Genomic DNA, 22,803 nt, shown 5'->3' with positions numbered 1-22,803 from the left:
AAAGATCTCATTTAAATTACCATTATACACATTGATGATCAGGGTCTCCAGGTCTTCATAAAATTTTTCTTTGACCTTATCATGATTCATCATGGTGGGAGCATAGGCATTGATGAGGGTGACAATTTTCCTGAAAGCGGCAATTGCATTGTCATGAGCCTTTCATTCACTCTTTTTGGTAGGCATACAACCTTGTTGACTAGATTAGTTTTGATCGCAAAACCTATGCCAGCTTCATGGTGCTCCCTTTGCCTGAGGCTACTCCAGAAAAATATATATCCAGCTCTGACTTCAGCAAGCTGACCTTCATTTGACAGTCTTGATCCACTCAGGGCTGCTATTTGGATGCGATATCTGCTGAGTTCTCACACAAGAAGAGCTATTTGCTTTCAGGTCTGCTGTATGCTGTCTTGTCTATAAATCTGCACATATTCCACGTGCTGATGGTGAATGGAATCATCTTTGCAGATGTTTTTGTAACACTTGTGTTCCCACTGCATAGTGGGATCCTTGCCTTCATGGTAATAAGGAAAGGGTTGAGTAAGTAGACAATTTTTAAGGCAGCTTTTCTGGCTCCTTCCTCAGACCAGGAGATGAGCAGTGTGATCATTAGAAGGTCACTCAGACAACCAGGGAACTGCTGAATACCACTACTGTTTCCAGGGAGAAGATGACTCTGTGGTCTGGGCCCCCATGTGCAGGGTTGTGACTACGGCTCCCAGTGTATCCATACCTGCTTCTTCATCACTGGCCTGTTGCCACAGGATTTTGAGATAAATAAAATTGGTATAATGGTATGGGTGATGTTCATGCAGTAAATTGGATTTAAGTGAGGCACAGGTGCACAAAGTTGACTCAGACTCATCTCAGTCCCGTGACAGGACAGAGACAAGATGACTGGTGATGGTTCAAGATGTGATGGATAACTTTGACATCTTTGATCTCTAGCCAAGCTCCTCAACACCTGCTATTGCCGTTGGAACCAATTGGTTTCATATGCCCATTCCACCAGAGGAACTGTGTCTATCCCTGCTTGGGATAGACACACTCCAGTTCGACAATGAGTTTGAGACCTCTTGGTTCCCCTCAATCAGGTTTAACCTGTATGCTGAAATAGTTTACTGGGGTGTGGCTGCAATGCTACAGCTTCTTGGAGCTCTAGGTGAGAGTTAGGTGAATCAGGTGGACACGAAAAGTGAAAAGCAGACTTCAGAAAGGTTCAGGACCCTCACGTTAGAGGTACCAGATTTCCCTGAATACACCCTATAACCCTGGAGCTACTGGATATGGAAGCGTGTGTGTGTGTGTGTGTGTGTGTGTGTGTGTGTGTGTTGTGTTGTACATCTGTAATTTAGGGCAATTGCTTTGGTGGTCAAATGGAGCACGAATTATAGTGGGAAGAGATCTGAGGTAGGAAGACCCATGCAATAGTAAACTTTGCATTCAATGTCTAGTGACTTGTGAGACCTTTTGTCTCCACATCCAATCTGAGGGCAGAGCGCTGCAGTTACAGCCATGCCTTCAGCAAGTCATTGGTACTAAAATACCTAGTGTTCTGCTAAGCAATTTTTCTCTCCTTTTGGTGCTACTTTCATGCTGACCCTCTTTTAAACGCAAAGGACATGAGAAAGGCCTGCATTCCGATCCAAACCTATTAATATCCCAGGTAGTTAGGGGAACTGTTTTTAAAACTTGCTATGTCTTTCAATGGAACCATTTTAAGTAGCATTAAGAACTATTTGTATTCAATGATTTTTACACCTTGTTTCTGTTACAAGCTCCAATAATTCCTTTGTTTCCAAATCAGAGTTTGGTCTCCATCCCTGAATCCATGGGACAAGATAAAAATTTTGGAAGAAAGAAAACTGTGCAAAACACTGAATTTTATTTTGCAAGGATGAAACTGGGAGAACATCTTATAGGATTTCAGGCTTCACTGGGTTGGATGGGACAAAGAACTTGGGAGCCTCCAGCTTCCTGTCATATAAAGAAATAAAGGGAAAAATAGTACTTGCATTATCAGCATCTCTCTGGTAGTTAATCTTCCCATGAATACGGGGCATTTTTTCATACACACAGATACACATATGTTTACTATTCATATATATTTCAGATGCACATATGTAAAAAAAAAAAATGAAGACAGATCATGTATAGATCTACATAGGTCTGTCTTCCTTCCTCTGATATGGTTACTGGCCTGATGTAAATATTGCTGCTAAATGTCAGGGGGAAATGGACAGGAAATTTAATCTCCATAGAGAAGCATCCGTTATTCCACTTTTGTAGAGTTTTTGAAAAGTTCATCTTGAGAAGCTCAGATAAACTCTGCTCTAAGCCATTGGAAAGAACTAGGATATAACTAAACTAAGATTCAGTCTTCTTACTTTATGTTTAATCATGAACTTAATCAACATTTTAAGATATTAAATAAAAAATTTCATAACCCTAAAATGATTATGAATAAAAAGATTGTATTTTAAACTAATTATGTCCCTTATGTAAAAATGGTTTTTCTAACACTTGCTTGCTTTTGTGTACTTCCAAACCTCCTGTAGCTTCTCATTTTTTTAAGTGGATGGTCACTGTTGAAAAAACATCGTTCTCACTATGCTCTCCACCCACTTTCCTAATTATCCCTATACCCAACTTTTAAAATCCTCCTTATGTAGCAAATAGTTATAACCATGCAAACCAAATTAATATTTTTTTTTCTTTTGTATGTCTAGATCACCACCTTCCTGCCGTGAGGTTGGAAGCATACCTTATCATTGCTCTTCTGAAGTTATAATTGGTCATTCAATTGATCTCAGATCTGAAATCTTTAAGAGTGGATTGTTTTTACAACAGTGTCATCCTTGCATAAATTGTTACACTGATTCAGCTTCCATCCTACCACACCATTCATGTTGATATAAAGATTCCCATTTTTCTTTGAAGCTGTCTCTTTCATCATTTTATTCAGGGGAAATATGTCAATGATTTTGAAAGCCAGTGAAGAGGACAGGTATACTTCCCCCCCCCCCCCCCCCCACTAGCTACTGGCCTATTTTCTCCATGGCAGTCCACTGAGGTGCTATGATCTGATGGTTAGATCATTAATTTTAGTATTTCCACTTAACACTACTTGATTAAAAAAAACCCCAAACTATACAACAGTCCTACTTATAACTTTTGAAATGGTTCTGCTTTTCTATGTTCCTTTCTGAACTTTATTTTTTTATTCTAAGTATTTTAAAAATTTTTTCAATGGCCTTTATTCCTTCATCATCCCTAGTGAAAGAGTGACTTTCAAGTGAACCTCTTCTGGATGGGGGAGCTACTTCCCCCTTAAAAATTGAGAATCAACTCCATTCCCTTGCCTTTAAAAAAAACATCAACAACAGATAAGCATAGTCAAAAATCCCCCATGAAAATTTACCTGTTTGAAAACATGTATGTCTCTTTGTGTTAGGAATGGCTTCATCATAAACTTTCTAGAGATTATTGGTCATTATTGCTGGTCGTTACTTTGATCAACGTTGCTGTCTTTCAAAGCCATTTTTTTAGAAAGATTATTTTTATTTTTCAGTCACATCCAACTCTTCTTGACCAGATGGCGTTTTCTTGGCAAAGATGCATGAATGGTTTGCCATTTCCTTCTCCAACTGATTGTCAGAGAAGGAAACTGAGGCTACCCAGGTGAAGTGACTTGCCCGGGGTCACACTGCTAGTAAGAGTCTTAGGCCTCACTGGAACTCTGGAAGATGAATTTCTCTCACTCCAGGCCAAGCCCTCTGTGCACTGTGGCACCCCTTATGTCCGGTAAAATGATTACACACTTATATAAATATACCCATATAAACAATTCTGCTGTTCATTTTGTGTCAATTCTCACTACCTAAGATTCTCTGAAATTATCTCTTCCATCATTTCTTTTAGCACAATATTTTATTAAAGTCAAATATCAATTGGTTTAGACACTTCTCATTTGCATATTCAAGTCACTTAAGTTACTCTTGCTTTCTTTTCCTTTTCCTTGCCCTTTTAATTCTCCCTTTCAGGATCAGGCAGTTTACTTTGCTTGCTACTGTTCTCTCCCCAGTATTTTCCTTCCCTAACCCTATCCCCATCCCAGCCTGTTTCCTTGTTAAGACTTATATAGTTCTACGTCGAACTTATTTTGCATGTTTATCCATGTGTTTCTGTGTATGTCTGTGTTCAATCCTCTTTTGTCCACATCAGACAAGAACAAGATGTCCACTTGATATCTACTCCTCCAACTCTTCTCACCACATACTACTTCTTAATTCCTCATTTGTAATTATCAAGACTGAGATTACTATCTCATCCTCCTCCTCTCCAAATTTTGCTTGAAAGATAAAAATAATATCCTTTGTTACAAACATATGTGGCCAAGCAAAACAAATTTTCTCACCGGTCAAGTTTCAAAAAAAAAAGGTCCCAGCTATGTAAAATCTCACCTTTCCCATCCCTTTAAGTCCTACAAGACTTTTCCTTTCTTTCTTATAAACTATTTCCCATTTAAACTATCAACAGCTTTTTTGTACACAGTTGTTTTCATGTTGTCTCTTCCATTAGATCGTCAGCTCCCAAAGGTACTACTTTGACCTTTGTTTGGATCCCTGGCTTCTAATTAAAGTTCTTCACAAACTAGCGTCAATCTATCTCTATGGCTTCATTGTACACTTACTATCTCTCCCACACGCTAATGTTCCAGTCAAACTGTCCCTCTCTCTATTTTTCACAAATTATTACCATCTCTTTGCCTTTTCACTAGTCATTTCCTATACCAGGAATTTGCTTTCTTCACTTCAATCTTAAGGTACCATTCCGGAAGCCTCCTTTAAGTCTTAGCTCAAGGGCTGGCTTCTACAGAAAACCTTACTTGAGAACCCTTGCACTTCTAGAGATCTCAATGTGCCAGGCGCTGTGCCAAATAAGCATTAATAATCAGCTTATTATATTATAATAATAAGCAAGTTAAGTGACTTGCCCAAGGTCACACTGCAATAAGTGCCTGAGGTCTGATTAGAACTCAGGAAGAGGAATCTTTTTGACTCCAGGCTCACCCGGTACCCACTGCTTTTAAACGTCGAGCTAGAAAATGACTTGTACATAGTTTATGCTTTATTGAGTTAACTGGATGACTAATTGATATGCTGACTGGTTTTGAAGAATTGCTCTTTTCCCTTCATTTTAAAAAAAATTCATTGTAAGAAGGAACAGCATACCTGTGGTTAAGGAGAGGGAGGGTTATAAAAACAATGATGTCAATACAATTTTTAAGTAAAAACAGCAGTTGCTTTTCATTTTTTCTTTTATTGGAATTTGGGAGGGGGGGGGCGGGAAACACCACCTTGCATGTAAGAGGAAAAGTATAACAAATCTGTAGCACAAACCTGACCTTGCCCCTTTGTAATTTATTTCAGGACGCTTGTAAGAGAGACAATTTAAATAGTCTTTCCAGAAGAGAAAGAAAAGCAAACCTTTGGTAAATCTCACATAACAAGAATACAAAACCTTAGCACAACTAGCTCGTAATATTAAATAACTTTATGGCCTGAATAATGATGTAAAAAAAAATTCTAAGTAAAGGATTCATCTATTAAATATGTCTATAACACAACACCTATGAACCTTACAACAAAAATGCATAGACAACAATGGAGTAGTATAAAGGACACCTTAAGTAAGTCATACATGTGATTTTACATGTGATTTTTAATTCTGACTAGGGAAGAAGTTATCTGAACTTGGAAAACTAGGAAAAACAAATCCTGTTATGATGAAAACTCATATATAAGCTCAGCAAAGTTCTCATCTCAAATCTTCATTGGCACCACCTTCAGTTGTTTGGCTTTTTTATTCTACTGTAATACTTGTGTCAGTATAAAAAGTGCTTGGAAACTGGCTTTTTATTCAAGCTATTCTCTCTGTAGCTGATAAAAAAAAAAAGCCTTACCAACTTCTTAAATAATAAAATACTGGTTTTTAAGAACACAATTTTAATAATTAGCTTTTTACATACATAAAAATTCAAAATTGTTCAAAGCAGATGACTGTTGGAGTGGAACCTGAGTCAATTATTTTTCTCGTTTCTTATTTTCATTTTTACTGTTTGTATCACCTGCCCCCACACCCCCTCCCACCCCCTAAATCAAAAGACACATCCAAGATTTCTGGAGTAAGGGGGAAATATCAGACCAGGACATGGTAATATAGTCATCTGAACTGTCAACAATCACCTTCCAAAAGGCAAATTTCTTTCTTTTCTTTCTTTTTTTTTATTTCTTATCTAGCCTTATCTACAGTAATGAAATAATTATTTAAAATACCCATTAGGTGAAAGTGTACATAATTTTCAAAATCTTTTTGAAAAGGATTAAAGACTGTATTTTATCAGAATCAATTTTCTTCATAAAACTTTAGACTAATAAAAGGAAGGGACAATATTTACAACAAATATTAGCAACTTAAATTAGTAGTTAGTGGTTTAAATAAGTGTATTCATAGCATAAAAACATAAATAAATATTAGGGGCTTCCCTGTAACTGAATATGCTAGTTATTTTAAGAGTCATCAAAAAGCTATATAATAACATTTAGAGTCATGACTTCCACTGTACTGGGAACATCTTCTATCAAGCATTCAATAAATATTTGCCTACAATGAAATGGGCTGAAAAAAATTAGAATACAACAAAGTTCACTTAGCATTGAAACTATGGAAGGTCATGTAATTTTTCTTTGATGGTTTTTGTGAGTTCTTACTGTACAGCAGTGAAGTTTTAATGGGCTTACAGAAGTACTCTGATATATTTTTTTAAAAAACCCATCCGATGGATTTTTAAACCAAACGAGGTATCCATTTCCTTTATTCGTCATAGGTGACTAGAAAGAAAACTTGTGTTCTTAATACTCCGTGCCTGTGTTTTGGAAAACATTGTGAAGTTCTCTGGAAATTAAAAAAAAAAAAATACAGCAACAATCCAAAGACACAGAGTATAGCCATGTAGGAAATAACTAAACCTTTGTTTTCAGACTTTCATGTTCACTCCAGGATGATATCTCCTCACTGGAAAAACTAAGTCTCAGATAGGAGGATCACTTAGATATAAGTTCATCTACTGACATAAATGGAGAGCTGGATTCAGAAGGTGGTATGAGAGAATCAGTGGTCGTAGGGACTTTAGCTGGTGAACTGCAAGAAGATTCAGCAGTGGGATTATTTCCATCAAAGGTATCTGAAGACAAACTGGAAGAAATAAATGGCACGGAAGCTGAGATGTGTGAAATGATTTGCCCCACTAAATAATTCAAATATGATGAAAAATATTTAGTGCAATTGTCTTTAAAGGCATTTGGAGTGAAATTAAAAGGAAAACAATTTCAAGACAAACGAGAATTTTTTTCTTCTTGTGTTTGCTTAGCAAAGCTGAACGTCCTTCTGACAATACCCTTTTCTTTTCCCTCAAATAAGTATTTGATCCCTAAGCTGGTACAATTTACACATTTAATCACTTTACGAGGATTTCCCTTTTTTGGTGGGGGGGAGGGGAGGGGGAAGGTAATCATAAGATTTGACAGAAAGAGTTTCCTTTGTTTGCTCCAGTAATTAAGTGGCAGCACCGTGCAGTGGAGTGAATGAATAAAAAAAGTATTTATGAAGTGCATCTACTCTTCCTGAATGCTCTCAGTTCTCTAGGTATTCATGACATTGCTTTCTCCAGATTCTTTTCCCAGATGTTGTCCCACTCCTCAGTACTTTTTACTGGATGTGTCTGTCCTAGGAGCTCTCATCTTTTTATCTCTACGTAATAAAACTGCTTGCTGAACTCATGAATTTCCACAGATTTGATAATCATCTCTAAGCAGATAATTTCTCTAATTAACAAATCTAATCACCTGCATAACCTGTCTGATAGATACATCTGAAATTCAATGGGTCCAAGTCACAATTTTTATCTTTTCCTCCAAACCCTCTCCTTTTCTCAGTTTCCCATGGAAATAACTTCCCATTTCTAACCCAGTTGAAGTGTTGGCATCATCACTTACAATCACTCCCCGTAACCAATCAGTTATAGTCCTGTTACAATTACTCTAGTATGTGCCCCCTTCTCTCCACTCAAATAACCACCAACGCTATAACTTTCTAACTGCCCCAAATTTATCTTTACAAATCCTCCAAAGTGATTTTTGTAATCCATGTCACCTATTCCTCCTCCTCCTCCTCCATAAATTACAACCTTTTTTTTATCAAAATTAAATATAAAGTCTTCTGGCAATTTAAAGCCCTTCACAATATTACCCTTTCTGACCTTCAAGTGAAGTCAGTGATCACTCATTACATGCTTATTATGTGCCAGGTGCTGTGCTAAACACTGGAAATACAAATGCAAGAAAGTGTCCGAACTCCAGGTGTTTACACCCTAATGAGGTGGAGAAAACACATAAAGAGGAGGGGAAAAAAAGGAAAGGAGTTGGAGTAATGATGTTACTCTGTGTAGGTGATGAGGTAAAAAAGAGTGCTCAAGGCATGAATACAAGATGTGAGATATGAGGTAAGATTGACAGGATGTGCAAAATCAGAGGAGTGATCAAAAGAGACCATGCGCTGAAGCCCCCTTCACAAAGCACCCCTTTACCTGATATTCTTATGTTTGTATGTATGACAAAGACAGCTCAGGCCTACCTGGTATTCCAGGCATTCCAGAGTTGTGTTTGACCCTTCTCCCTTCTCCTTTTCCCCTTTTCTCTGTCCCGTCAAACTGTATGTAGAATACAGCTAATCTGCTTTCCTCAGGCCCACCACCTATACTCTGTCTCATACATGGAGTAGAACCCATTAGGGCTGTACTTCATGGGGAGCAGGCCCACTGGGTGTCACCTCAATAAATGTCTTTCTTTAACAGACACCTGTTTCAGTGAATTTCTTTCAGGACACTAGGACTCACCAGTCTTTATTCCACTCTTTCCAGTGGCAACCCAGCATTCCTAGAGTGCCCCCTGAACTTATCGTTAGCCGTCAGTATATAGTGTGGGAGATTCAGAAATGCACTTGCCAAGGAATGAAGACATGGCTCCTCCTTAACACAGAGGTTCTTAGAGAACCAACCCATCAGAAGACTTAGGGGCAAAGGGTCTCTTCAGTGTGTGAAGTACAGGACTGGATTGTATTGTGGAGTGTGATTCCAGGGTGAATTACTTTTGTTGAAACAGTACGAGAGACTGAGGAGTGCTGGCTTGAAATTAATGAAGTCTTTTCACACCTAACGGCTTCCACAAAGTCAATGACACAACTATATTGTCCTTGCTGTTCCTCACGCATGACACTCCAATTCCCAGTTGTGTGCATTTTCACTGGAGGCCTCCTATGCATGGAATGTTTTCCCTTTTAATTTCCAGGTTCCCTCAAGATGCAGCTCAAAATGCATCTTCTTCAAGAGGCTGTTGCTGTTTCCTTCTCTCCCTTCTCCCCTCTGAGGTTTATCTTTGACTTAGATCACAACCACACACCCACTCCTTAAAGGTACAATAGCTGTTTGCATGTTGTTTCCCTGCTGTGAACTCCCTGAGAGCAGGAACCATGTTTTGTCCTTTCTTTGTAGCCTCAGTATTTATTATAATGTCTTGCATATAGTGAATATTTAAAAATGCAAATATAAATGCTTGCTGACTCTCTAAAGCTCACCTACAAAACACCAGGCTACCAGGGAGAAAGTTTAAATTCCAGTGGGAGGAGGATGAAAAAGGGGGAAAAATACAAAATAAGGCTACAAAGGTAGGTTGCAGGTAGCTGGTGAAGGGCTTTAAATGCCAAACCAAATTTATATTTGAAAATGGAAGGAAACTCCTGTCGTTTGGAGAGAGTGATGTGGTCTGGCCTGCCTTTTAGAGAAATCTGTTTGATGCTATGTGAAGGACAGAGGGGAGAAAGGAGAGACTTGAGAAAGGAAAACCAATTAGGAAGCCATCACCCTATTCCCATGCAAATCAACGACACCTCACATTATTCTTCCCTTTAAACATATCCTTTATCTCAACTTTCCCCTTTTTCTTAAAGGCACTACCACCCAATCCTCTAATAATAAAAACTTGCAATTCTATGGTGGCTGCTATAAGCCAGGAATTGTGCTAAGCACTCGACAAACACTACCTCATTTAATCCTCACAACAACTCTGGACGGTAGGTGCTCAAAGTATTACTTCAACTTTCCACTAGGCAAATGGAGGCAGACAAAGATTAAGTGACTTGTCTGACTTGGGAGATGAACTCAGGTTTCCCTGATTCCAGACCTAACACTGTATCTGCTATGACACTTAGCTACTTTTACAACAATGTAAGTTGGTGATAAGAAAGGGAAATCATAAGGTGACACTGTTTACTTTCTTATATTGCAAGATGGTGTCTGTAACTCACGAGACCTTTCTCATTATTAGGGTAGTTAGAAGGGGTGTGTACAGACAGAGGACATAGGTGTGAGGTGAATATAAAGGAATGATATCTAAAAATAAAATTAAGGGGTGAGAGAAGAATGTACTGGGAGAAAGGGAGAGGTAGAATGGGGCAATATCCCACACAAAAGAGGCAAGAAAAAGTCTTTCCAGTGGAGGGTATCACGCTCATTTAAATGGGAAGATCTTTACCATTCGTTAATAGGTCCAACTCACCTGCCTGGGTCACATGAAATCCCAAGCAGGCTGCGATGGGAGAAGGTTGCTGAATGAGTGGAACAGGAAGAGGCAGAGCCAAGGCAGAGCAAGCTAGTGAGAGAGCAATCAGAACTGAACTCTAAAAGCAGGCAGCTGGTTGCAAGTGAGAGAAGGGCTCTTTGTTTAAGGGAAGCATGCTTCTGATTTGCTTAATGGAGCTGGTTTGTGGGAAGCTGCTCTCTACCTTGTTATTGCATAAAGATTTTTGTTACTATGATGGATATGGCTTTCTGGTGTCCAAAAAAAAAATATTTTGGTTCTGCTTTTCGTGAGTAGAACCTGTTGCATTTCACGATTCAGAATTGCACCAGCATATTCACGAGCACGGGAGGCGCTGTGGATATGGTGTAGGTGCCATAGGGGGGAAGAGTGGGAGGTGAGAGTGAGTGAGTGAGGGGAAGGGAATAAGAGAAGGGGAGAGGTGAGAGAAGAGAGGACAGATGGAGGGTAGTTAGAAGCAAAATTATTTTGAGGAGAGACAGGGTGAATGAAGACTGAGAACAGAATTAAAGCGGAGGCGGGCGGGAGTTGCACGGAGGGAGATACAATTAGCCACGTAACTGAAAAAAATTTTAAAACAAGTTTCTCTGATAAAAGCCTCATTTCTCAAGCATATAGAGAACTGAGTCAAACTCATAAAAGAAAGAACCATTCCCCAGTTGATAAATTTTTATATGTACAGGTTTCATATATAGAAAATGTGTGTATATAATGTTTAGACCTATATGTATAAATATGTGTGTTCAGACATGTATATATGTGTTTATGTATGTCTGTATGTGTATATATATCTATATGCAGTTTAGTAGATTTTAAGCCCAGTTCCAACTTGCCTTCCATAATAGCTACACTATTCTATCAACGATACACCTGTAGTAATATACACCACGCACCTACTTTCCAACAAGTCCCTTCAGCATTTGTCATTCTCCTTTTTTGCTACGTTGGCCAACGTGATGGGTGTAAGGTGGCACCTCAGAAATGTTCCAGTGAGTATTTCTCCATTCTTAGCTGCTTTGCTTTAATTCTCCACTTTTAATTCTTAAGGCTGTTACCTTTTTAGTCTTCTTTATTGCTTGTCGTGTGGCAATAATTTTCTAACTGTCCTATGTCTCATATGTAATTCTTCATTTAAGGACTTTCTGCGAGAGAACACTGGGAGAAGGGAGTAGCTAATTCTCTAACTTTCTGGTGATCTGGATTTATAAGAGCAATGCAGGAAGTCTATAAACATAACACACTACATGAATGACAAAAACTGTAAGATAATATGTAATTATCTCATTAAATAAAAAATCCCTTTCTCACAATACAGAATAACCACAGACTCTTCATAAATATGGTGACCATAGCCTTTCTAAAGCCAAGGAAAAGTGTTATTTGAAAGTGAGAAGCAGAAGCTGTTCTACTCAGGTTGGGGTAAAGCAAAGGTGCCCACTGTCATCACTATTACATAAGTGCTAAAGAGACAGAAGAACAAAACAAATTTCAGGGAAGAAGCATAGACAAAGATTATAGAAAGAAAACTTACTTCACTGGTAAAGGACAGCGTTTACTTGATTGAATGGCTTATGTTTAATGCCTAGACTTCAGCGGGAGGAAGATGAAGTCAGAGCACGAGAAATAATTTAGCAGGAGGGCACTGAGTAACAGGACGACTTCACATCCTAATGAAAGTCCAGAATAGATTTATGAGGTGGAAGCCAAGGTGGAAGGACAGGAAATTATTACCCAGAGAGAAATTTAAGGATTCTAGATCATGTAAGTAGAAGACTTGTGGCTTGTTGCTGGGTAGGAAGTGAATGTGCAAATTATGGCAAGAGAGAGGCCACTGCGTTTGAGGGGACATCAGTCTGTATACTGGAATCCCTTAAATATGTAAGCAATGCTTGGGATCAGAGGAAGAATGAGCCAGATGTTGAGTTCACTGAGAAAGGAGGGAAAAACAATGCAGAGCTCAGCACAGAACATCAGTGAAGGTCTGGATAATTACTGTTTATTATTATTTTTTACAAAACTATGAAAAACCCATAAACCTTACATGGCTAGGAAAGAACTCATTCTGTGGAGGATTACTGTTCTTAGAACAATACAAAGCCCCAGCACAAAACAACTCTGAGGCATGGAAATAGATTGTTATTTAGAACAGTGTGGATTGTGGATTTGCACAAATAGTAAACTGTAATCCATTGAGAAGAATGATCCGCATTTCTTTTGCTCTTGATTCATAGTCTTGAAGATCAGATTGGGAGCCAGCCAGACATATTGGAAAGAGCACTGGACTTGATCTCACAATTCAGTTCCACCCCTAAAAACAAGTAAATTTTATGTCCTACGGCAAGTGACTCTCTCTCCATGACCTACTTCCCACCTATAAATGGGGGACAGGATCACAGTATTTGTACTTGCTAATATATTGAGACATCATGAAAAGATTGCCTTTAAAACCTGCACAGAAAATGGGGATTAAATTTTAAAGGCAAGGAAATGTTTCGTAAATATTGTGAACAGTGTGGTGGCAAAATATTTTGGGATTAAAGTATTCATTTGCTTTGCAGGAGATCTGAACTGCTCTCGATCCCTGAACTGTTTCCAGAATACATTTATCTCTGAAGTACCACCTCTCTCACCTATCAGGTTGCCTGTTATAATGAAAGAACAAAAATGATAAATGTTGGAAAAGATGTGAGAAAACTGGGACACTAATGCACTGTTGTGAACTGATCCCACCATTCTGGAGATCTCTTTGGAATTATGCCCAAGGGGCTATAACAATGTGCATAGCTTTGATCCAGCAATACCACATCTAGGTCTGTGTCCCAAGGGCATTTAAACCAAAAAAAGAAAAAAGAAAAAGAAAAAGGAAAAGGAAAAGAAGCTATTTCCAAAAAACTATTTATAGCAGCTCTTTTTATAATGGCTAAGAATTGGAAATTGAGGGGATGTCGATCAACTGGGAAATGAGTGGGCAAGTTGTGGTATGATTATAATGGAATATAATATTATTGTGCTATGAGAAATGACAAGCAGGTTGATTTCAGAAACACCTGGAAACTCTTACATGCACTGATGCAGAGTGAAGTGAGCCGAACCAGGTGAGCATTGTGCACAATAACAGCAATCCTGAATGATGAACACCTGTGAATGACTTAGCTCATCCCAGCTACACAATAATCCAAGTCCAAAGGATTCGTGAGGAAAAATGCTGTCTCTATGCAGAGGAAGAACTGATGGCATCTGAATATAGACCAAAACATGCTATTTTCACTTCCTTTGTTTTGTTTGTTTTGTTCGACGTTTCCCCCCACAAAATGACTACCCTGGAAATATTTTTATATGGTTACACCTGTAGAACATACACCAATTTTCTTACTGTCTCACGGGGCTGCGGGGGGGGGGGGGGGCGCGGGGGAGGTAGAATTTGAAATTCAAAATGTAACAAGAAATGCTTAAAATCGTTTCTATGTGTAACTGGGAAAAATAAAAAAGAAATTCAGATCTTATTAAAAAAAGAAAACTGGCTATTGCTATCTTGTGTTGTTGACATCATCGAAGTTATCCCAAGTAGCCTTACTCCTTCCCATCTAGAGAATCATTCTGGCTAACAAATAATTGTTTCCTTTCCGTCTAGAGAATCATCCTGACTAACAAATAATTATTTTCTAAAAATCAGGCACATTGGATTAATGGATTTAAAAACATCTCGAAACACGCAATGTGTAAAAACTGTGGTCTTTCCACGTCCACAAAGCAGTGGGTTTTCCTCTCTCTTCATTTGAGACCTGCTTCATCTTATGAGTTTTATCACATTTTGTAACATTTACTTTTGAGTTTTTTGGTTTGTCACTTTCTTTCCATTTACTGTTGCTGCATGTACTCTTTGCTTGACTCTGCTTCACTCTGCATCAGTTCATACAGATCTTTGCATAATTCTTCTTATTCATCTCACATAACTTCTTACATCACAACAGTATTCCATTACATTCGTATTCCACAGTTTGTGTAGCCCTTTCCCAGTTGATGGGAAATGCTGATTTCCAGGTAGTTCTAGCTATCACAAAAAGAGCTGTTGTAATTATTCTGGGGGTGTTTGGGAAATCTTTTCTTATCAGTGGCTTCCTTCATATATAAATCCAGTAAAGGGACCTCCCTTTCAAAGGGTACAAATATTTAAGTCACGTTATTTTCATAATTCCAAATTGCTTTCCAAAACAGCTAGATCATTTCACAACTCCACCAATAATGTATTATTGTGACGCCTATCATTTCACATCCCCACACCCCCAACATCAAATATTGCCATTTCTTGTTGTTTTTGTCAATTTGCAGAGCATGAGGTAAAACCACAAGGTGGGTTTGATTTGCATTTATGTTTTATTATTCATGATTTAGGGCATGATACTAATAAATAAATGACGGGACATGATATAGCATACAATTTTGAGTATGTAAGATGAAAGTGATTGGTTTTTGTTGAAGCAAGTTACAAAGGAGAGTCGAATGGCTATCAAATTAATGATTATTACCAGTATAATTACTGCAGTAGGTGATCTTTTGTCCTTAGAAGGAATTTGCTACACATTTTTTTCTAGTAGTATCTAATAATGTACAATTCACACACGTGGAATTTGTGATTATTGCTAAGATGTGCTTTAGAGGACAGGAGAGATGAGGAATATTTGCTCAATTAAACTAGGAAAGACTTCTACTGAGAATGAAGGAAGAGTGCAGGGGGCGCAGGAGGAAGTTTGAAATAGTTTCCATAGAAAGTGTATCAAACAGATAGGAATAAAAGAAATGTTCTGTAATAGCTGGCAACCATTGTTGTTTTCCAGTAGCACTCAGTTATCCCTATCTGTGAGAGGTGTAAGCATTTGGATGGTGAAGGTAAGTCCCATGCTGGGTTTGTCAAGGGCAAGTGAAATCAAGACTGTACTGAATGTCAGATCTCGTATTCACATATTAGAAATCAGGAGTTGAGCTTTTTCTGAAAAAACTCAAACTAGGATGCTTTCAAAAAATTCTTTTACTGATTAATATCTAATCAATATCAATCAAAGATAGTACTCACCATGCATTTAGCTCTGACAGATGTGTAACATCAGAATAAAGCATGTTGGTTATGCCTTGAAAAGATTTCTTTGGCTGATCTTCTGTTTCCATTTCACCTGTGGGAGAGTAGCAATGAAAAAGTACTCACAATCTGCTTGGTTATGTGTCTATCATTTCCCTCTCTCTTTGTCACTGTAAGTGGAATCACTTCATGAGACCGGGAAAAGCAATGGAAGTAAAAAATTTAAGTGAAGTAAAAACATTAAAAGAAACTAAAATAAATTAGACGAAACTAAGTCACGTCATTCCCAGAGCACTTAAAGCTACAACTGGGCAGAAAATAAGAAACAGATTAAAAGTAGAAAAGTCTTTTAAAACAAATTAAAGTGGATGCATTAATTACATTTAGGCTACAACACCACAGTCTCTGATATATTGTACAAGGAAGGAAATATGGCAATAAAGAAAACAAGGAGGAGAAAATTAGAGCAACTACAGCAAGTATACAAAGAAAGTTTCCTTTTGAAGGTGACCTTTTATTTTTTTAGTCCGTTGAAGGTTTGACTTTCAAGATAGCTGAAAAGGAGTAGGATGCTAACGGTTTAGGAAAGAAACAAACTCTGGCAACTGTTGTAATCAAAAACGGGCAGCAAATCTACACTTACTTTCCCAGATTTATAATACTTTATTTTTAATACTTTTTTTTTGTTAAAATGCTTAAAATATAAACTTGTTGAGGTTAGAGGCTCTTTTGTTTATAGAGGTATCACCGGCGTGTATAGGAAAAGCCATGTACATATAAAAGAGATACAGCTGGAAAGAGGGAGGGAAGGATGGTAGAGGGTTCTCTTGGGACAGAGAAAGAATAGACTGAAGTGTAGGTGACATGATTTGGGGGTGTCAAAAGAGTCTATTCTAGATTTAAATGTAGCAAATCCTTAATGAAAGACTTGTCTCATGCCTTCATAAACATGCTTCTAAATGAAAGGTGTAGAGAATGGAATATGTGAGCTGGGCCCGAGGACATGAGGATGTGAGTTCAATTCTAACATCAGACACTTATCATCCATGGTCACCTTGGGCAAGTCACTTAAGCCCTGCTTGCCTTAGTCTCCTCATCTCTGTAATGGGGATAATAATAGCACCTACCTCCCAGGTTGTGTGCATCAAATACGACATTAATTTTAAAATGCTTACGCATGGTACCTGACACATACAAGTGAGCACCATATAAATGGTAGCTATTATTACTATTATGAATGATGGAGGGTGAAACCTGTGGAGAAGACAGGATGAAATGCGGTCAGTTGTGCATTAGTTGCATTACTGCATTGGCAAGGAGAACAGCCTTTTGACATGAGGCAGAGATTAAAGCAAACACAGCAGCAAGAAAGCATCTCTGTGATGTGATATGAAAAGTAGTGAAGAGGGAGGTATCGTTTTTTTTTTTCCTCCAAAGAAAAACACAGGGTAAGGTTCTCAGCTAAGAATATGGGGAAAGGAAAAGGTATGGGAGGTTTCAGGAGAGATGAAACATTTTGGGAAAGCTGAGGTGGGACAGTCACTTAAAGAAAGGGCCCAGCTGAGGCTAGATAACAAAAATTTGGAGTGTGTAGGAATGAAAAAAGAAGTAGATAGTGAAAGGCTTCACGGCCTGGCACAGCAATATAAGGGACAAAGAACGCAAGAAAACAGTATAGAGATAAAATGGTCAAGATGGGAAAAGGAGAAGAGAATAACAGTGATGGCCAAAGGTCCTGGTAAAGATGAGCAGTGAGAGTTTGGAGTTGCAGAGGGAGAGATGGAATGACAACAGACTGATAAATATGTTCTAAATAAATTTTACAATTCTATTTTGAAATTCGGGTATACACACAGAACCTTTTCTTTTCACTGCTCCAAGAATCCCTGGTCTAATACAGTTGACGGGACTGTGGCTTCTTCTGCTAAAGTTATATGTAACAGTATAATTTCAGTGGTAGATATGTCATTAATAATTAGAAATAACAGTAGTAACAAAAGAATAGAGTTATAAGACAAAGGAAAAGTTATTACAATTCAGAGAAAAGTTTCTAGTTCCAGGTCTATCAGCTAATCATAATCATATAATTATGGTTTATGTAGCCCATTTCTCATATTTCACTGCTCCCTTAAAAATGCTTTAAAAAGTTATTTCAAGGTTATGAATCTTGAAACAGAACCTTCCTGTTTTCAAGATGCTTTATACTGTTTAAAATAAACTCTAAGCAAAAGAAGCTAGGTAGTATCTGGCTGAGAAAACAAACTGTGCTGGATTCAATTTTTAATTAGGTAAATGTTACTGAAGCATTACTTGAGTGTATCAGACATTTTATTATTAAATGCTCAACATGCGCTTGTGTTGGAAATCATTAAGGACAACTATGCTAGGTAAGATATTACATCCAGCATCACATCAATGTAGAATTTTTTCTCTACCAATAAAGAGAATGCAAACCCATCCATACTATCTCATCTGTAGTTAAAATGGTAAAATTGTGTTTTTCCTCACTCTCTGGCCTTATTCAATGATTTTTTTCAATTATTATTTATTCCACATGCCCTGTATTTCATTGCTCATAATGGAGAAACTGCTACTATTCTAGGCCTGTCAGTTCCTTAGCTTCCTCAGCTTTCATGAGCCCAAATTTCATTTTACCTTGGCTGTCCAAGGAGACACTCACACTTTAGTTTTACCATTTCTTAAAAGTGGTCCACCTCAGCTTTAAATAAACTAGGAATGGTCCAACCACCGAGAAAAAAAGCACCTGGAATTTTGCCAGACTGTTTAAGTCAGGGTGGGAACCTAACCTGTAGGCTTCCCTTTCCCCCTGAAGGTTCCCTACCCCTAGCCTAAGATTATGAATGGAAATCCAAGGAGGCTAAAGTCACAAAGAGAGGTCCCATTTTGTGGAGTAGCAAAAAAACCTGGAAACAAAATGTAAGTACGCTAATTTGGGAATGACTAGATAAGAAAAACAAATATGAAAGCAAATATGGAAAAGAAAACAAATATGAAGAATTAAGAGAAACTTAGGAGGACTTGGATGAACTGATAGAAGGTGACATAAAGAGAAACATTAAAAAACATATGCATGATGTAAATGGAAAAATTAAAAATGAGTTGTTTTTGTAATGATCAGGAAGCTTTCCTGGGAAGTGGAGCCAAGACAGGCTCTTGATTGTGCTGTTTCCCAAACCCCTCCAAATACCTTTAAAAATGACTCTCGACAAATTCTCCACAAAAAGATGGAGTAAAACATATTTCTAGCCCATGACAACGTAGAACTCTGGCGGGAAACGTCTGCTGTTGCAGCAGAGTGAGAGAGGAGCACAGTCCAGCACAGGCTGGAGCAGCACTTAGGAGTGAATCAATCAGCAGCAGCGGTGGCTATGTCTGGAGCTCTCAGCCCAAAGATGGTAAGAGAGTTGAACAGACTAGGCTAAATGTCAAAAGAGGTCCAAAACATCCAGTGAGGAGAAGAATGCTTTAAAAAGCAGAATTGAAGAAATGGAAAACAAGGTCCAAAAGCTCACTGAGGAAAATAATTCCTTAAAACTTAGAATGGAGCACAAGGAAGCTAATGACTCCAAGAGAAACCAAGAAATTATTAAATAAAAAGATGAAAAAAAAATAGGAGGCAAAGTGAAATAGCTCCTTGGAAAAATAAATGAACTGGAAAATAGATCCAGGAGAGATAATTTATAAATTAGTGGACTACCTGAAAGTTGTGATCAGAATAAGAGCCTAGATATCATCTTTCAGGAAATTATCGGGGGGAAATGCCCTGAAATTCTAGACCCAGAAGAGAAAATAGAAATTGATAGAATTCACTGATCACTCCCTAAAAGAGATCCCCAAATGAAAACTCCCAGTAATGTTATAAATTCCAGAGTTCCCAGGGCAAGGAGAAGCAATCAGAAAGACACAATTTAAGTACGGTGGAGCAACAGTCAGGATAACTTAGTAGTTTCTACATTAAAGGATCAGAGAGCTTGGAATATGATACTCCCAAGGACAAAAGGGTCAGGATTACAACCAAGAATCACCAACCCCACAAAACCGAATGTAATCCTTCAGAGGAAAAGTTGGACATTCAATGAGACAGAGGACTTTCAAGCATTCCAGATGAAAAGATCAAAACTGAATAGAAAAACTGACTTGCAAATACAAGATTCATAAGAAACATAAAAAAGATAAGATTAAACTGTTTGTGTTCCTACACTGCAAGATGATATTTATAACTCATGAGACCTTTCTCATTATTGGGGTTGTTAGAAGGAGTATATATAAACAGAGCGCAAGGGTGTGAGTTGAATATGAAGGGATACCTAAGAAATAAGGGGTGAGAAAGAGGAATGGATTGGAAGAAAGGGACAGGGAGAGGTAGAATGGGGCACATTATCTCACATAACGGAGGCAAGCCAAAGCTTCTACAGTGGAGTGGAAAAGGGCAAAGGTGAGGGGGAGTGAACCTTACTCTCATCAGAACTGGCTCAAAGAGGGAATGATATACACCTTCAACTGGGTGTAGAAATCTATCTTGCCCTACAGGAAAGTAGGAGGGAAAGGGGAAAAGAGAGAAGGGGGGTAGCGGTGATAGCTGGGATGGCAAATTGAGGGAAGGGGTAAGTCAGAAGCAACCCACTTTTAAAGAGGGACAGGGTGAAAGGAGAAAGAGACTGGAATAAATGGGGTGGAGATAGGAAGGTGGGAAATATTATTAGCAAAGGAAACTGTGAAAAAACATTATGAAGCAAGTTTCTTTGATAAGAGTCTCATTTCTTAAACATATAGAGAACTCAGTCAACTTCATAAAAATAAGAGTCATTCCCCAGTTGATAAATGATCAAAAGATATGACCAGTTTTCAGATGAAGTAATCAAAGCTATCTACAGCCACTACTGATTGGAGAAATGCAAACTGAAACAATCCAGAGGATACCTCATCCCTATTAGACTGGCTAATAGGACAGAAAAAGGTAATGACCAATGTTCGAGGGGATGTGTGGAAAATGAGACAGTAATGCACTACTGGTGGAGTTGTGACCTGATTCTGTAGAGCGATTTGGAACTATGCCCAAAGTTCCTATAAACTCTGCCTATAAAACCATGGATACCTTTTGACATAGCAATACCACTGCTAGGTCTGAATGCCAAAAGGGATAAAAGAAAAGGACCTATATGTACAAAAATATTTGTAGCAGCTCTTTTCTGGGTACAAAGAATCATAAATTGAGGGGATGCCCATCAATTCATTAATGGCTGAACAAACTGTGGTATGTGATTATGATGGAATGCTATTGCTTTATAAGAAATGGTGAGCAGGATGCTCTCAGAAAAGCCTGCAAAGACGTATCTGAGCTGATGTAAAATGAAAGGTGCTCTGCTCAAAGTAACAGCAATGCTCTAAGAGGTGATCAGCTGCGAATGGCTTAGCTATTCTCAGCAATGCAATGATTCAGGACAACTCTGAAGGACTTCTGATGAAAAATGTTAACCTTCCCTAGAGAAAGAAGTGATGCTGTCGGAATACAGATTGCAACATACTTCTTTTTGTCTGTGTTTTCTTTGACAACATGACTATTATGGATATGTTTTGCATAACTAGACGTGCATAACCTGCATCGAATTGCTTGCCTTCTTAATGTAAAGGGGTGAAGAGGGAGGAAGGGAGAGAATTTGGAACTCAGCTTTAAAAATGAATGATAAACAATTTTTACGACCAGTGTCTCTGATAAAGGGCTCATTTCTAAAATACCTAGAGAACTGAGTCAAATTTATGAGAATACAAGTCATGACCCAATTGCTAAATGTTCAAAGGATATGAACAGGCAGTTTTCAGATGAAAAAATTAAAGATATCTATAGTCATATGAAAAATACTCTAAATCACCTTTGGTTGGACAAACGTACATCAAGACAACTCTGTGATGGTCTAACATGACAAAACAGGAAAATGATCAACGTTGGAGAGGATGTGGGAAAATTGGAACACTAATTCATGGTTGGTGGAGTTGTGAACTGATCTAATCCTTTAGGAGACATATTTGGAACTATGCTCAAAGGGCTATGAAACTGTGTACCCTTTGACCCAGCAATATCGCTTCTAGGGCTGCATCCCAAAGACATCATAAAAAAGGGAAAAGGACCCACATGTACAAAAATATTTATAGCAGCTTTTTTTGTGGTAACCAAGAATTGGAAATTGAGGAGATACCCATCAACTGGGGAATGACTGAACAAGTTGTGGTATATGAATGTCATGGAACACTACTGTGTTATGAGAAAGTTGGAAGAAGGAAACAATGTAATAAATAATAGCTGCAAGTGGAATTTTAGGGTATTACTAGTGGATAAATAATTCCTCATATTATAATAGTAAAAGGCATTCAATGAATATAGTTTTTTGAAGTGTGAAGAATACAGCCCCATGATTTCACAATGTAGAAAAAAGTGTTCAAAATACTTATATTTGTAAAAACAAAAACAAGAACTACAGAGCCTCCATTGAAGTCCTACAGCAAGTCAAAATTCTTCAAAACTCTGAAAGTAGCACTAAATTTACCACATTGTACCAGGTTCTCAGGTCTTGCATTAGAAAGTTACGCCTGTATTCCAAGCACTAAACCAGTTAACATTGAAAGAGAGGCCTGTTATTAGTTAGTGGGGTAACAAGTGAACTTTTTTGATCATGACAGCTTGTGAACTGGTATTAAAGCATGAAGGATTTTCAATTTATATTAATGAAGGGAGAGTCCTGACAATTGTGAAATCAAAGAATTTGCAGTTGAGCAGTACACACGTACTTACGTTGTAAATCGTCTTGTTTGGCTAGGAATAGGACTTGGAGGAAATCCACTGCTGCTCACAAAACTTTGTAATGATGGTGAGAAACATTGCTTTAAAAAAGGAAAAGTTTAAGGAAAACAAACAATGTTTTTTTTTAATTTGAAATAAGTCGAAGCAAAAGAAAACTGCCAGAAAGATTCGTAAAGCGGGTCAAATTTCTGCTTTCC

General features: G+C 38.0%; 1 protein-coding gene across 1 annotated transcript in view; it reads right to left on the bottom strand.

The window, feature by feature from the left end:
- Window positions 1–7,106: 7,106 nt before the first annotated feature.
- The window catches only part of LOC140517022 (P2R1A-PPP2R2A-interacting phosphatase regulator 1-like), a 46,987-nt gene continuing 31,290 nt past the window's right edge, over window positions 7,107–22,803 (bottom strand). Inside the window, exons 8-11 of the mRNA XM_072627870.1 lie at window positions 22,598–22,686; window positions 17,649–17,710; window positions 15,787–15,883; window positions 7,107–7,257 (exon numbers count right to left, since the gene is read on the bottom strand). Of these exons, the coding sequence (XP_072483971.1) occupies window positions 7,107–7,257; window positions 15,787–15,883; window positions 17,649–17,710; window positions 22,598–22,686 (399 nt within the window). The remainder of the gene's footprint in view (window positions 7,258–15,786; window positions 15,884–17,648; window positions 17,711–22,597; window positions 22,687–22,803) is intronic.

Source organism: Notamacropus eugenii (assembly GCF_028372415.1).
Source record: "Notamacropus eugenii isolate mMacEug1 chromosome Y unlocalized genomic scaffold, mMacEug1.pri_v2 SUPER_Y_unloc_7, whole genome shotgun sequence".
NCBI classification, from domain to species: Eukaryota; Metazoa; Chordata; class Mammalia; order Diprotodontia; family Macropodidae; genus Notamacropus; species Notamacropus eugenii.
The sequence above is the reverse complement of the archived record's forward strand: the minus strand, read 5'-3'. Positions and strand labels throughout refer to the sequence as shown.